This window comes from Nuphar pumila, chromosome 3 (assembly GCF_984573655.1).
Source record: "Nuphar pumila chromosome 3, dmNupPumi1.hap1.1, whole genome shotgun sequence".
NCBI lineage: Eukaryota > Viridiplantae > Streptophyta > Magnoliopsida > Nymphaeales > Nymphaeaceae > Nuphar > Nuphar pumila.
In genome coordinates, this window is record NC_143251.1 from 137,840,778 (window position 1) to 137,857,116 (window position 16,339).

The 16,339-nt window shown below is 39.1% G+C and overlaps 1 protein-coding gene across 2 annotated transcripts in view; it reads left to right on the top strand.

The window, feature by feature from the left end:
* Positions 1–3,761: 3,761 nt before the first annotated feature.
* Positions 3,762–16,339, top strand: part of LOC149844023 (RING-finger, DEAD-like helicase, PHD and SNF2 domain-containing protein) — a 155,414-nt gene continuing 142,836 nt past the window's right edge. For both annotated transcript variants that reach the window (XR_016430949.1, XM_090000260.1), the window contains exons 1-2: positions 3,762–4,624; positions 4,749–4,955. Coding sequence is in view for 1 of the 2 variants with exons in the window: in XM_090000260.1 (XP_089856386.1) it covers positions 3,843–4,624; positions 4,749–4,955 (989 nt within the window). In the remaining variant the exon portion in view is untranslated. The remainder of the gene's footprint in view (positions 4,625–4,748; positions 4,956–16,339) is intronic.

Sequence of the window (16,339 nt, forward strand, 5' to 3'; positions counted from 1 at the left end):
TCCAATGCTACCAAGACGAGACCGCAGAGGAACATGTGGTTTACTCTGGATCCAAACACCCATTCGACTACCTGAATGTCTAAAATGAGGTACAAAGTACCGACGCGTCCAAAACACTAATTGGGGCCTGTAGGGCCACAAAACATGCATTTGAACAAGGCACAAAGTGTGCCAAGTGTCCAACTGGGTCTACTGGACAACGAACCCACACAACTCAACTTCCACTGGTTCGCGGTTAACTTACATTCTCTCTCTTGCATTCGCAGTGTTCCAACCCAGAACAGACCCGACCCCGGAGGCTGGCCTTCGGACCAGTCCTGATAGGTCATAAGGGGCCCTGGACTGAACCTAAGAGTTCACTCCAGGCTCTACACCCATGGTGCAGTCCGGACCAGGGCCCAACAGGGTAGGCGGGACCACCCGGGTGTACTAACACTTGGCACTCAAAACTTGCACCCGAAAAATACAAAAAGGAACAACATGGTTAAAAAAAAAATGAGGGTCTGGTCCTCTTGGACCAGACCATGTTCTAGGTCCTCCCCTGGTCTGAACCCAAAGGTTCAGACTGGGAACTGCCAAGTAGCAGCAAGCCCGGAGCAAGGAGTCCAGGCCCGCATGCTACCCGACGACTAGCCTAGGGCAAAGGCAAAAAGGAAGGCCATGGGTCTGGTCCTCTGGACCAGACCATCACCAAGATACAACCTTGGTTTGAACCCCAGAGTTTAGACCAGGTGGCTACTGGTGGTAGCAACCAACCATAAAGGCATCCGACCAGCAGAGTACTCGGGTTTGATTAGCACTCGGCAGCCCACTGCTGTGTCAGAGTCAGACTGGTAGGGCCTAGGTGCGAGTCTGGTCCTCTCAACCAGACCTAAGGCCTGATACACTCCATTGGTCTGAACCCACGATTCAGACTAGGCTCTGTCAAAGACAGGGGTCCAAAAACCCAACCCCGGGTCGGCCAGGCTACCCGGTGCTCGGGGGGGGGGGGGGGGGGGAGGCTAAAGGCCGGTTGGGTGCACCCGGTCGAGCCTTGCTCGGACCAGGGTGCACCTGACTGGGTCTGTCTCAGTAGGAGACAGACCAATCAAACACCCTAAAATCATAAAAAAAAAAAATTAATTTAAGACAAACTGTAGGAAGGGACTCGAGCGAACCTAAAATGCAGTGGAGGAGGCTACGACTGGACTGGACTACGAATGAGCCTAGTCTGATGCTCCAGCCACCCAAAGGCTTAAGAGGTGCCTAATCCATCCCCATGACTGTGAGAGGGGCTGAGGCCACGACACTTACACACCAAATGTTAGGTTGTTCACGCATGCAAGGGCTACAACAAGCACGAGAAGAAAAAAGAAAAGAAAAGAAATACATCTTTGGGGATTTCATGCAAACACTTAAGAAAGAGAACTATTCTCTAATGCTTATTTTGGCTGGATGGAAACCTACGAAAGAGAGGCATACAATCGTATCTATATTCCAATGGAACTATCACTAAAAATAATAATAAAAGTATAGAAACCGTGTGGAAAATCGGTGGCTTAGAGCCCTCTCTGTTCATGGAATGGAACAGAGAGATGCTCAATCACCACACCAACATCACATAACCACTTAATCCGTCAAGAGCCATGCATACATAGATGCATTCGGCCTTCTTGACTTCATGTTTATATTATTTACACTTAAAAAAAAAAACTGAAATGAGAAGGTGGGGTTGTAGGCTTCACCTTGATGCTTCAGATTGAGAGGAAAGAGATGCTCCGGTTGTGAAGCTTAGGCGCTTCCACGAAGATGGCAGCTAACACACACACACCCCACGGTTTGGGGATGAGAGAGAGAGAGAGAGAGAGAGAGAGAGAGAGAGAGAGGGGACAAGAAAAAAAAATCGCCACTTAGGGCCCTCTCTCTCTTTCTTCAAGCTTTAAGTATGCAAATGCAAAATTAATCTAGGGCTAGGATTAGATCTGAAAAAGATGAGTGGTTGGGGGTGTTTCACCCCCCGTCCCCCCACAGCCGCCCACTCCTCCTTATAAATCTTTTATTTCAAAATTTTTAAAAGGTCTTTCAAAAATGCCATTCTAGAGGGTCTCTAAATGCCATTAAAGTTTTAAAAAAATTACAAGAGGAGCCCCAAGGATGCCGTCCATTATAGTTAATGGAAGTGAGCCATTTTAGCTACACTTAAGGCTTTATAAAAATGCCATGGGCTGCTGCCCATTTGGCCAACCGAGGGCCAACATTAAAAAATGAAGATGGGTTTTTTACACCCATGCCACCGCCCAACTAGGTCAATCCCTTGACCAGCTGGTCCTCATGGCCACAACCATCTCACTAGAGGGTCGACCAAGGGTTTGGGTCGCCCCCTAGCTCAAAATGATGAAAGAAAAGGAAAAAAGAAAAAAGAAAAAGAAAAAAAGAAGAAAAAGAAAAAGAAAAAGAAAAAGAAAAAGAAAAAGAAAAAGAAAAAGAAAAAGAACAATTCCTTTTTTAATTCTTTAAATATTAATAAAAAAAGATAAAATATCACTACATATTTTCATTATTAATTTCTCAATTACAAATAAATTCTCAGAGCCTATCTCAAGAAAATCTTATCTCTCACAAAAATTTGCTCTCGTTATGACTCACGTTCTATCGATACACGGTTCTAGTAATTCACATGAAACAACAAGTTTTTTTCCTCGTTTGAGTCCTAAATTGAGGGATAAACTAAATATACATATTATGAATTTACCTTAGAATTCTCAGAAGTTAATTCATCACGGATTGCCTTCGATTGCTGTGTACATCTTACTTACGCGATTTAAGGCCTCGTATATATATATATATGTAATTTTGAAAAATTCTCGTAATCATACCAGGAATTTCCATTCACTGAAGCACATCGTATTATATTATTTTAAAAATATCGTGGACCTTACAAACCCGACCTGTTGACAACCCTACCCATATGTGAGTTGTAGGGTTGTCAATAGGTAGGGCTTACCCAAACCCGACCTGGACCAAACCCTATAAGGTCTAGGTTTGGCGACAAGTAAGAAGACCTGATTAAGGCCCGGATCAGGACCCAAAGGCCTGATTAATACATGGATCCGGGTATAATTTATGAAATTTTATACCAGACATAGGCCCGACCCAAGTTTCTAATAAGACCAACAAATTTTCAATGTAAAAATGATAAAAAATATTATTTTATCAGGTATGGTTTGGATCTAGTTCATGTAATTTTTATCGGGTCCGGGTATAATTTCTATTATAATAGACCCAATTAGACTCATGTTCGGACTCGATACCATACCCGAAAATCTGATCCAAGTCTGATTCTACCTGGGTCGGAACCAAACCCAACCCGTTGACACCCCTAGTGAGCTGCGTAGTAGCAGTCCCAAATCAAAGCCTCATATAACTCTAAGCAACGATAACAACTATACACCCGATAAACTCGAACATTTTGGCTGCCACCCGTTTCAAACGGTGAAGATGCTTCGATATTTATCGTTCAGATAAAAACCCCATTTATTTATTTTTATTTTATCGTAATGTTCGCCTTTCATCCGTAAAACCTAAAAACAAAAAAGACGAAAAAGCGAAAAACAGGAAAAAATGCCACCAGACAATTAACAATAATTTAATCGCCGTTTTTAACTATTGTCACCGATATAGTCATTATTAACGTTAGATTTACCGATATTTCAGCAATTGAACACTTCGGTAACCAACCTATAAATAGCACGAATTCGGAAGCCACCCACCCACCCACAGTTCGCGAGTGGAGAAACCCCGGGGCGGGTGAGCGCTCTTCGTCTCTCTCTGCTCCCTTCACGTCCAAAACCTCGAAATTTCAGATGGGCAAGCGGAAACAGTCTCACCCAAGGCGGTCGGAGGGAGTTCTGGAGCACCCCATCCCCAATTCCGACCACGAACAGGGCGGCACTTCTCAGCAATCTCCCGATTCCGGCGTCCCGGAGGAAAATTCCGAGCAGAACAAGGTGGTTTTCGTGGAGGTAGATGGCGGTTCTCGGGCGTCCGACAAGCACTTCGACGTCGCGGAGATTAGGGTTTGCGACGTCGAGTTTTCGGAAGTTTTTTCGGACCCGGAGTTCATACGGAAGAGGTTCTGCGAGGCGGATTTCTCTCTCAGGTTCAGGGTTTTGATGCGGATGGACGAGAGCGTGCAAATGGGGAATTGGCCGTTGTTATCGGCTGGGAATGTTTTTCTGGAGTTTCTTGTTTTTGGCAAGGGCGAGAAGGCGGCGGCCGCAGCGTTTTCGGGTGTTTTCGACGGTTCGGATGAGGGAATCACGGGGCTTGTTCATTTGGTTAGTCAGAAGTTCTTGACAGTGAGGTTGGTGATGGCGGACGAGGGTTCGGAAGGGTTTCCTTCGTTTAGGGCGCGGATTGAGATACTGGAAAAGGCGATCGATGCTTGCGAATCTCTATACGAGACGACGAAAGCGCTGTGGAAGAAGAGCATGATGAACGTCATGGCATGGCTGCGCCCGGAAGTGCTGACGCCCGAAGTTAGATACGGGGTTCGGAAATCCGAGTTTAGGGAACCAGTTTTGCATCTTAGTAAGGATTCTCGCTTCGATGTTTTAAAGTTCTACGACGCCATAAGCCCATCAAAGTGAGTTTTTTTCGCTTCTCCCCCTTTTTAGTTATGTTGGGCAAGTTTTTATGGGTTTTTTTGAAAGAATTGGTTGGTTTTGGGTTATGTGTTTTGGCTAAACAGAAGAGTTATCTGTTGGCAGAAAAGAGCCCATGTTGGCTGATGAGCTTCCGGACCTACTCCCTGAACTCAGACCTTACCAACGCAGAGCGGCTTATTGGATGCTTCAACGGGAGAAGAAAGTGGAAGAGAATGCAACTAATGAGAAATACGATCTGTTTCCTAACCCCTTATGTGTGCCTGTGGACATGGTTGATAAGAGTGCACGCTTATTCTACAATCCGTTCAGGTATTTTTAGTCACCGATATGCTGATGCTTCACATCATGATCGTTTTGGCATGTGTTTTGTGTTAGTAATTTTAGGTTTCATTCATTTTCGGTGCCTCGGTTGCATAACGTTTTGTTAAAAAACTGACCCACCCAGTTTGAAAAAGAAGCTAAAATTTTAGGTTGCATGAACTGACTTCTGTGTCTTTGAGACGGTTATTTTGATTAATCGTGCATCTATTGGCATTAGAGAGAAAACAAGAACTAGCAGGACCTTATAATTTGTTATTAAGGGAATCACAAACACAATTATTTGATTGGTTTATGTGTGCAAGAACCTTTCTTTCTTTCAAGAAGTTAACCTGAGTTCCTTTAGAGAGCAGCTTAGTTGCAAGACCAGAACTTCGATAACAAGAACCATGCATGTAACAGAAAATAACAATGCAGAGGCCCATGAAGATCTTTCTCAAAAGGTTTCATATTTTGCCTATTCATGAAATGTTGTCCATCTCAGTAAAACTAAAAGAAAATAACTTTTTAGTATAAGTACAACCTGATGAACATCATATAATTTAATGGAATTAAATGGATGCGTTGGGTTGGGAATAGTGCACCTAGACGGGTACTGATATGCATGCCTGACATAGTTACCTGGGGACAGGAGTTGTCGCTAGGGTGGCTGTTAGATCATACCTTTTACTATGAGGAAGGTTTTACGGAGAAATTTGTAACGACCCCAACTCATAGCCGTTAAAAAGATTTTTTTTTTTACATTTGCGTAAGCATTTTCAGAGGCTCGAGGCTTTTACTGTCATAAAACATTCATAACCACAAAAGATCTTACATTACCATCAACGAAAACAAAGCAACTTCATGAATTAAATCTTAGAGTCTAAAAACAAGATATAAAGAAATATAAATTAATAAAAAAGTGAAGCCGCACTATCCTTAAGTAAATCTGTCATGTAGCCCTTGTAGCTCCTCGTAATAGCATGTCCTTTCACTGAGCCTTAGAGGCGGTGAAAAACATAAAAATAAGGGTTTTCGAATCATAGGTCACGTGTATGAGTCCCTCTAATAAACCAAATAAGTAAAAAAAATATAAATAAGATTCATGCAACATTTTAGAGGACTACAATTACAACAAAATTATTATTCAATTAATCATAAGAAACACTATTAATCATTAGGGAACAAGTATCATGCATTGGGAAACGATGATCATGCAACCACTAATGTAACACAAGTAAGAAAACAGATAAATATCCATGATCTAATGCATAATAGGAATATGCATGGTATCAATGCACATGCATGAATAATTTATTATCTTTTATAAGAGTTTTTTTTTATATACATGTCCCTATTAAATGTACTTAAATTTTTGTTCTTCTTTTTATTACCGTTCCTTGCGGATACTCAAAACGGGTAAACAATTCTCGATGTCAAGTTAGGTTTTCAGTTGTAGCTTAGCACACAATTTATATTTTATTTCTAGGTTCCACATTTAGCTCTCGACCGTTATCAGGAATCGATACCATCTATCAGAACATTAGAAATCAACATCTAATGTCAGGACATTATGAAAATGAACATCCACTGATGCCACTTTTTTGGTATACAAAAAACAACAGCTGTGTCTACACACCACTCCCAGGTAAAGTGACGAAATCTTCCTAAAACCGTGGCCGGGAGGTGAACCACCTAGTTGAGTTTAGGGGCACAGCAACGCACATAGAGTTTTAGTATCCTCACGGTCTCTCAAAATCGCAAGTTTAGGATTTTCACACTAAAAAAGGAACATCTAGGATGCATAAATTATACTATTTTTTTATTTTAATTTTTTATTATTTCAGTTTTCTTATTTTGCAAATCAACATGAAAAAGCAATAACACAGGTTTCGCAAATCAACATATGAAACTCATTACGGGACCACAACCCGTGGCAACATGGAACAGTGCAATTAGAATAATAATATCAAGTTTGATTTTTGCCATACATAAAAACAACTAAACAAGGAGCATCACATGGTCAAGGCTCACATGACCTACGTTGATTCACTTTTGATTATCGATGCATCCAAACCAAAAATCATAAAAAAATATGTCACTTATGCATTCATTTCACATGCTTTTCAAACTCATGCAATTATGTACATGCTGAAACACATAAATTTTTTGAGTTACCCATGCACATGTAAGTAGTTTTTCATAAAGACATTGATCAAGCATAAATAATCAATTCTAAGCATGTGAAAATCTCATTCTTAACGTGCATAAAGCCAAATGTGTTTAATAAGCAAATCTGAAAATTTGCATACCAAACTGAATTTTTATTCAAGATCAAATAGGCACAACTACAATGCATGAATTGAAAAATCGATCATATATCAATCTGATTATCATTTAGGCATAATCTGGACAAATCCGATGCATGAACAATATAAGAAAAATCTGAACCTTTGAACAAGTGGGAACAGCAAGCATTAAATCTCCTTTTTTTCTTAAAAATCTGCAGGCACATGGTCGGCTGGGTCTGGTACCCTGCTAAACCCACCCAGAGCCGACTCAGTCGGCTGGGGGCTGACTTAGCCAATAGCCCAGCCAACAGTGGGTCCGCTGGGCCCCCAAGGAATAAATAAAAAAAAACTTTTATATTATAATCTTTTTTTTTATTTTAAATATTCTTTTTTTTTCTATTTGACACTGTGTCAGCCCCAGCATCCCAGTCGGCTGGGACTGGACTGTTCCTGATTCAGTCCAGTTCAGTCGGCTGGAGTCATGATATATATATATATATATATGTTTAATTTTTTTTGACAAAATGTCAGCTGGGACCCAGTTCAGTCCAGCCGACTGAATCGGCTTGATCTCACTCTTATATATATATATATATTAAGTTTCAAATTTTTCTTCTTGACTGACCGAGCCCAGCCGACCCGTCAGCTGGGTCTGGCAGGCCATACACCTGCTCAGCCGAACCTGGTTCGGCTGGGCCTGACAGGCCATGCTGCTGCCCAGCAACCTATGAAAACAAATATATAAATTTATTTTACTTTTGCAGCTCCTGGCCCAGCCAACTAAACCTATATGAAATTTGTCAACAACACTATTATCTGAAAACAGTGCATGATTATGTATATGATCCAAACCACATTCAATAATTCTGCATAAACATCAGGGCGCAAGTGTATAGGACGATCATATTAAGGTGACTGTCAAAACACCTCTAAAATCAGAAGTGAATAGATTCGATCAATAATATCGCTCCACAATATTAGTATGTGCCTGTTAAAAAAATATTCACGGGCTTAGTATGAAACACTCATACTCATTATTCAAACCTGGATTTCATGTGACCTCCAAGTTCAGATCCATGTGCATACCAGTCTGGACTCTGGACTGACTTAAATCAGTTCTTATATATATATATATATATTCTCTAAGTGAATCAGATTTATATGTCTGTATTGGTTTAGATTGCTATGTTTTTTTTCTTATCACAAAGCCTGCTGGCTGGGCCTGGCAGGTCCTGCGCCTGCCGGGCTGCCAGGCAACCCAGCTGCAACCAAGTATATACTGTTTTTTGTTTTTTTTACACAGACCCCTGTAATTGGTACAGGGTCTTGTTAGAACATCAGTTTTCACCAGATCTGATCCGCAAAAGAAGAAAAAGTGAGAAGAAAAAGATAGAAGAAAGAGGAGATGCTGAGTCGGTTTTGCTGCACACAGGCTCATGTTTTTTCATAAAGCATACATACCTGATGCTTTGTATTTATGTATTAGGTTACAAGTAAACTTGATTATGGACATGACTGTTCTACAACAAAACAAGATACTACAAACGTGCCCTAGTAGGCACGTCAATCACGCAGTCCAAGTTTGGGTCTGGATCAGACCCAAGCTGGTCCAATCCATTTCACGATACTTAATACCCTTCCTCAAGTTGTGCATGGTCTTGTACCATGGACAACTTGTTCTTCAAGAACCAGAATCTGTTTTTCGTCAGACCCTTTGTAAATAAATCTGTCACCTGATCTTTCGTAGGTATGAAATGAGGTTCAATCTCTTTATCTTCAACCTTCTGTCGAATGAAGTGCTGATCTATCTTAATATGTTTTGTCTTACTGTGGAAAATCTATCTTATTGTTTGATTATCACACAGTAAGATAGATTTCAAGATCTGTTCCTCCAATTCATTTAGCAAGTGCCTTGTCCAAGTAGCTTCAACAGTTGCAGCAACCATTGATCGGTATTCAGCCTCGGTACTTGATCTAGCTATTGCCTTTTGTTTTCTACTGCTCCAAGATACCAGGTTTTCCCCAACAAAGATACAATACCCAGAAACCGACCTTTCATTAGGATCTCTTGCCCAGTCCGCATCACTGTAGACCGTGACATCATGCATGTCCCCTCTTTAACTTTTCTTATATATCAATCCATCTCCGATGGTACCTTTTAAATATCTCAACACTCTCTTGACAACATCCATGTGTCCTGTTCTTGGCTCATGCATCAACTGCGACACTTGATTGGCAGAATAAACAATGTCAGGACGAGTAAATGTAAGATATTGAAGCATACCGACTACACTTTGATATCTTGTAGGATCTGGGTACAAATCTCCATCCTATGAACTAAGCTTTTGATGTAAGACACTCAGTGTAGACAAAGGCTTGCAATCTTGCATACCAAATTTCTTTAATAAATCTAGTGTGTATTTATGTTGTGTCAATGTCAGACAACCATCCTTTTTGTCTACCTCGACTTCAAGGAAATAACGCAAATCTCCTAAGTCTTTCATCTTAAACCTTTGACTTAAGAGTCTCTTTATTTCTTCAATATGGCTCATCGAGTTCCCTGTAACAATGATATCATCAACATATATCAACAACATGGTGGTGATGCCTTTACCCTTGAATATAAACAACGAGTGGTTCAAGAGAGATCGACAAAACCCATGTTTTTGTATTTCTAAGGAGAAACTTTCAAACCACGAGCGTGAGGCCTGCTTCAAACCATATATGACTCTTTTTAGTCTATATACATATGTGCTTGGATCTCCCTCAGCATATCCTGGAGGCTGTTCCATGTAAACTTTTTCCTTCAAGTCCCCATGAAGGAAGGCATTTTTGACATCTAACTGACCTAGTGTCCATTCATGTTTGACAGTTAAAGACAATATAATTCGTATTGTCTCTATTTTGACCACAGGACTAAAGGTCTCATCATAATGCTGGCCATATTCTTGTGTAAATCCCTTTGCAACGAGTCTTGCTTTGTATCGTTCTATGGTACCATCAGGTTTGTACTTAATTTTATAAACCCACTTGGAATCAACAACATTTTTGTTAGGAGGTCTAGGAATAATTTCCCAAGTCTGGCATTCATGAAGCGCTTCCACTTCTTCATTCATTGCCTCAATCTACTTCTTTGATTTCACGGCTTAATAAAACCCTACGGGTTCATCATGCTTATCAACCTAGGATAAAAAGAGTTGAAGATCCATAGAAAAATTATTGTAGTTGACCCACCTATCAATAGGGTGTCTGATTCTATTTGAACTCCTCAGATTTCCAACAGGCACATAATTATTTGGTTCAATGTGAGGAGCAGGAGCAGGAGGCACACCTTTTTCTCTTCGCGCATACACATACCCTTTAAATTTATCAATAGGATGCCGTTGTGGGCCTGCCCCTTCTTCAGCATATGAAGCTCCACCAACTTGATCACCCGATCGAGGTAAGCATGCTTGCCCTGAGTCAATGTCATCTTCGACAACCGACTGTGTTTCCTGAGTACATTAAGGTGAGCAATCACCATAAACATCTGCAAATAATTCTGCACTCATCCATGGATAATATACCTCTTCTCTGGGAATCCTTTGACAAGTATCAAACGATACATCTCCAAGATTATTCTCATCAAACACAACATTCCTAGAAATTTTAACACGTTTAGTTATACGGTCATAACACCGATAACCTTTATAATCATCAGCATATCCTACGAATCTGCACTTGGAAGCCTTCGGTTGGAATTTATTCCTAAGAGAATCATCAATATGAACATAGCAAGTGCATCAAAACACACGCAAAACATTATAATCAGGTTGAATGCCAAAAAGAGAAAAGTATGGTGAACTATTTTGTAAAACTGTCATAGGCAGACAATTTATAATATAGACTGCTGAATGGAATGCTTCTGTCCACAGACTAATGGGAAGATTACTATCATGCATCATGCTCATTGCCGTTTCAACAATATGTCGATGTTTTCTCTCAGCAATACCATTTTGTTGTGGCGTATGTGGACAAGACACTCTACGCTTTATTCCATTACCTTGAAGAAAATCAGTAAAATCCTTTGATGTATACTCACCACCTCCATCATAATGAAAATGCAGAATATTGGTAGAGAAATGGTTTCGAACAAAGGCATGAAAGTTACGAAATATGTGAAAAGTTTCAGACTTATACTTCATAAAGAATATCCAAGTATAACGAGAATAACTGTCAATAAAGATGAGGTAATATCTGCTGTCAGAAGAAGAACAGATAGGCGCAGGGCCCCAAACATCTGATTAAACGATTTCAAAAGGTCTTGAAGCTCTTTTATTTATAGAATCAAAAGGAAGTACATGACTCTTACACATTTGACAATTGGAGCATTTTTTATTATTTTCCTCAAGAGTCAAACTTGATTTAGGGATTAATTTGCTTGATACAAGTTTCTCAAGAAAAGAATAACTGCAATGACCAAGACGATCATGCCAAAGACTTGGCTTATTACATTTAGAAAGACTAAAAGCAGACTCAGGACCTGACATAGATGACTCTGACTGAAAAGACTTGGACTTCAATAAGGGCTTTAGGACGGAACCAGTATGCGCAAATGGATCTTCCTTGAAGATGTACATATTTCCTTTTCGCTCCCCTTCAGCGAATGTCTCCTTCATTTGAAGATCCTTGATATACATAGAAGAGGGAGTGAATTCAACATAAGAATGTGTATCATCAACAAGTTTGGACACAGAAATAATGTTCTTTTTTATGTTAGGAGCATGAATGACGTTTGACAAATTAAGAGATGATCTTGACAAATGAATGATTGCATTACCAATATAAGAGATATGATGGTGAGATCCATCTCCAGTAACAATATTATTTTTGCCAAAGTAAGGAACCAAGTTCGAGAGCTTACCAACATCCCCTGTAACATGGGTTGCTGCTCCTGAATCAACATACCATAATCCTTGATCATTCTGCTTCAAGTGCAACCCAAACAATGCTGCCAACAAAAGTTGTGTCGCATCTCCATCAGTTTTGGTAACATTATCTGCCTTCTTGCTCTCAGTGTTTGGCCACTTTCCTTTATTTTGAAGATTAAACCAACACTTTGCCTTAATATGCCCCTTTTTATTGCACAGGTACATGTCGGGACAACTCTTTGATTTTGGTTCTTCGCATTGGAGTTGAGCGGCATATTGGGTGTGGGAAGCAAACCTGGACCCGCAAATCTACCACGACCTCTTCCTCCTCTGAAGCTATTTCCTCCACGACCACGACCAAATGAGAACTCAGTAGCTAAAACATCTTGAGAATCAGATTGAGCACCAGAATCTTCAGCAATGCCTTTCAACGACATTTCGTATTGTAGAAGTTTTGCCCGGAGGTCCTCAAATGTGGGAAGCATGGGCAAGCACAACAATGATGTCACCAATACATGATAATCTGGGCCCAAACCATTCAATGTCTGTTGCACTTTTTCCTTGTCTGGCACTTCACATCCAACAATAGCTAGTTGATCTGTAATAGTCTTCATCTTATTCAAATAATCCATGATAGACAGACTGCCCTTTCTGAGAAGTTGAAATTCACGCTTAAAGAACAAAACCCTGGCTTCAGATATCTGAGAGTGTGTTTGTGTCAACCTGTTCCACAATTCCATTGCTGTGCAGTCATCGGGAATAGCAACCAGTTCTTTCTGAGACAAGGTAGACGTGATGTAGGCAATTAATGCCTGATCTTTTCTCATCCAAGAGACATAATCCGGGTTGCGAACAAGGTGAGTAGAAGCAACCTCATGAGCGTCTGTTTCCTCCTTTGCAATGAACTCTGATGGGACTTGAATTGATCCATCTAGATGACCAATGAGATCTTGGCTCCTGATAAAAGGAACTATCTGTCTCTTCTAAGTCAGGAAATTGGAATTATTTAATTTTTCAGAAACAAGTTGGCTAAGGAAGTTTGATTATCAACCAGACTGGGTTGAAGAAGCATCCATGGTTATGAGGTACGAGAATATAAAATGGAAAACACTTTAAGAAGGAGGCAATCAAATGACTACTTAAACCTCAAGATAGTATGACCGTTTAAATTCCTTCCAGAAGGGAACTCGCTATAACAGAATTCGGATCTGCCTTTTTTTTTTGCAGATATCAGATCATGAGAGTATTCAAAATATCAATTCAATATTTATGAATCAAGCCAAAGCATAATTAATCAACGTTGTGAATATTCAAGTTATCGGATCACGTGAACAAGTGTCAGTCAGATCATGTTGATTAATCGAGTTTTCAGATTAATCAACGATGAGTATTCAGATAAAGGAATGAGAAAACAGATTCAAGAGAAAAGAAAAGAAAAGAAAAGAAATGAAAAGAAATGAAAAGAAAAGAAAAGAAAAGAAAAGAAAAGAAAGCACTAGTTTTTGCTTGAAATATAGCAGCGATTCAAGAGATGTTGATTAATCGTGTTTTCAAATTAATCAACGATCAATTTTCAGATGAAAGAATGAGAAAACAGATTTTTAGTGAAGGAAGAAAGAAAGAAGGAATCACGAGTTTCAAGGAAGGTATGTAGTAGATAACAACCTTTTAAGAGAAAAAGGTGTGTTTCAGATGAAAACACGAAAGTGCTTTCAAGAAGGAATCTGGATGAGAAGAAGAGATCGTACCTTTGAGAGTAAATACGATAACACAGATTGCGGAAGAGGGAAAGAGTATTTTTCCTGACCGAAATCAGATATTCTCTATGGTCATACATTTTGGAATCAATACCGAGCCCTAGGTCCAACCGTGCTCTGATACCATGTTAGAACATCAGTTTTCACCAGATCTGATCTGCAAAAGAAGAAAAAGTGAGAAGAAAAAGATAGAAGAAAGAGGAGATGCTGAGTCGGTTTTGCTGCACACAGGCTCACATTTTTCATAAAGCATACGTGACCTGATGCTTTGTATTTATGTATTAGGTTACAAGTAAACTTGATTATGGACATGACTGTCCTACAACAAAACAAGATATTACAAACGTGCCCTAGTAGGCACGTCAATCACGCAATCCCAGTTTGGGTCTGGATCAGACTCAAACTGGTCCAATCCATTTCACGATACTTAATAGGTCTGATGGTCAAACTCTTATGTTCTGTACATGACTTGATCCAGGCATTTTGCACAGGAACAGATCCAGTTAGAATATGCATCTCTGCTGTCATTTCTAAATTCAATTCTGGTACCAAACGTTAGGCACACTAAAACAACTGATTACATTTAAGGAAATTAAACAAGTCAACTCTATAAACAAGAATCATAAAATGCACTTTCAAGAACACACATTTTATATCAAAATCCGTGTTAGAATATACACTATTAAATTCACTAATTAATTTGGTTCACACAATATGTATATATATTTATATACTAGATACTTTTACCCATATATATATCCCTTGATTTTGGGATTTACAAGAAGTATGTTGCAACTCATGATTCAAACTCAGATTCCCATATGTACTGACCCAAAGCAACATAGTCCAAAATAAATTATAACTTTATGGCTGCATATCAATTCGTGTTTTAACATGGCAATATGTTTTCCTGGGATTATAAACTATCCAGTTTTGCGATCTTTTCATATAAATTTTTGTTACCCTTTATCAGGTATAAGATATCCTTTTGAACTCTTAGATGACTTTTACTGAAAAAAAAATCATGTAAACTAACAGGAGAATTCAATGTGTCGAAAAAAATTCAATGGTCTATAAGGTGCGTTGCTTGTCAAACTAACTGAAGACACCCTTTTGATTGTATACCAAATCAAAAAGCTTTGTCAAACTCCAAAGCCCAAACCACCTTGACAAAAAAACTGTTTTTTTTTCAGAAGTGTTTGAAAATGTTACTGGACACATTCATGATTTGGGTTTTAATTCCATAGCAGTCACGGTTCGCATGTATGGCCGCATATATGTAACATATTACATATATATGAAGTGAGCGGTATTCGTGTGCCACTCAACACGATGTACACAGATAGGGTTTGTATGTACCTACCTACATCGATTTTCATGAATTAAATAGTGGAAAATTGAGATAGAATTCATGTCTCCTTACAAAAACATTGCCTAAAGCCTATTTAGGCTTTTTTTCTCATCCGAGACATGAGAGAACACCCGTACCTTGTTGACGTTCGAAAAGGGAGATGGATGAAACGTCGGATGCTTGGAGAGGAAGACGATCTCCTCTTTTTCTTTCTCCTTCTTTCCTTCTCTCTTTTCTTTCTTTCTTTCTTATTTTTGACCATTTTATAGAAAAATAGACCCTTATCCTTCCAGCCCCTTATAATGTGGGCTGGAGAGAGGACTTCCCCATTTGGGAGTCCCTCTCCACCTTCTTTCAATTTTTTTAAAAATTGTCTCTTTTGTTGACTTTTCAATTCTTTCTTAAAGAAGTCTTTCTTCTTTTTAACTCTTTTTATTCTTATCTCTTAGCAATTTAGGGACTCTTTTAGGGAGTCCATTTGGTTAACCAAAAATTGAAAATCAGAATTATTTTTAATTTAATAATAAAAAAATTAATTATTAATTAATTAAATATAAAAAAACTTTCAGAGGGTACCTTATTCCTCTGAGAGTCTTTTTAACTCTAGTTAACTTCAATTTAAATATAAAAATTGAATTTAAAGTTGTATTTTCGTTGGGTATGGATTTTGGAATTAGATCTAAGATCAAAATTCATATCCAAATTCCAATTGGATCCTGGGCTGGATCAATTCTTAATTAATATGGGTCTTGGACAGAGTCCAGATCTATATTAATTTGGATCAAATGCATTGGATCCAATCCGATCGAATTGGAAAGAACATCATATCATAATGCAAACAGGAAATCGAAAAAAATAAAAGGTAAATCAAAATGCAAACAGGAAATCAGATCGGAATTGTGATACATAGGGTGATGATGGGATTAAATTAGAACAGAATGATACAATGATAAATTGTAAACAAAATGCGGAATCTAATATGCGATGAACACAAACAAACCAAGGGAATTCGGTAATAAATGATAAATAAAAAAAAAGAAAAAGAAAAAGAAAAACAGAAAGAAATTGTTGGAACATGAGTGTTCTG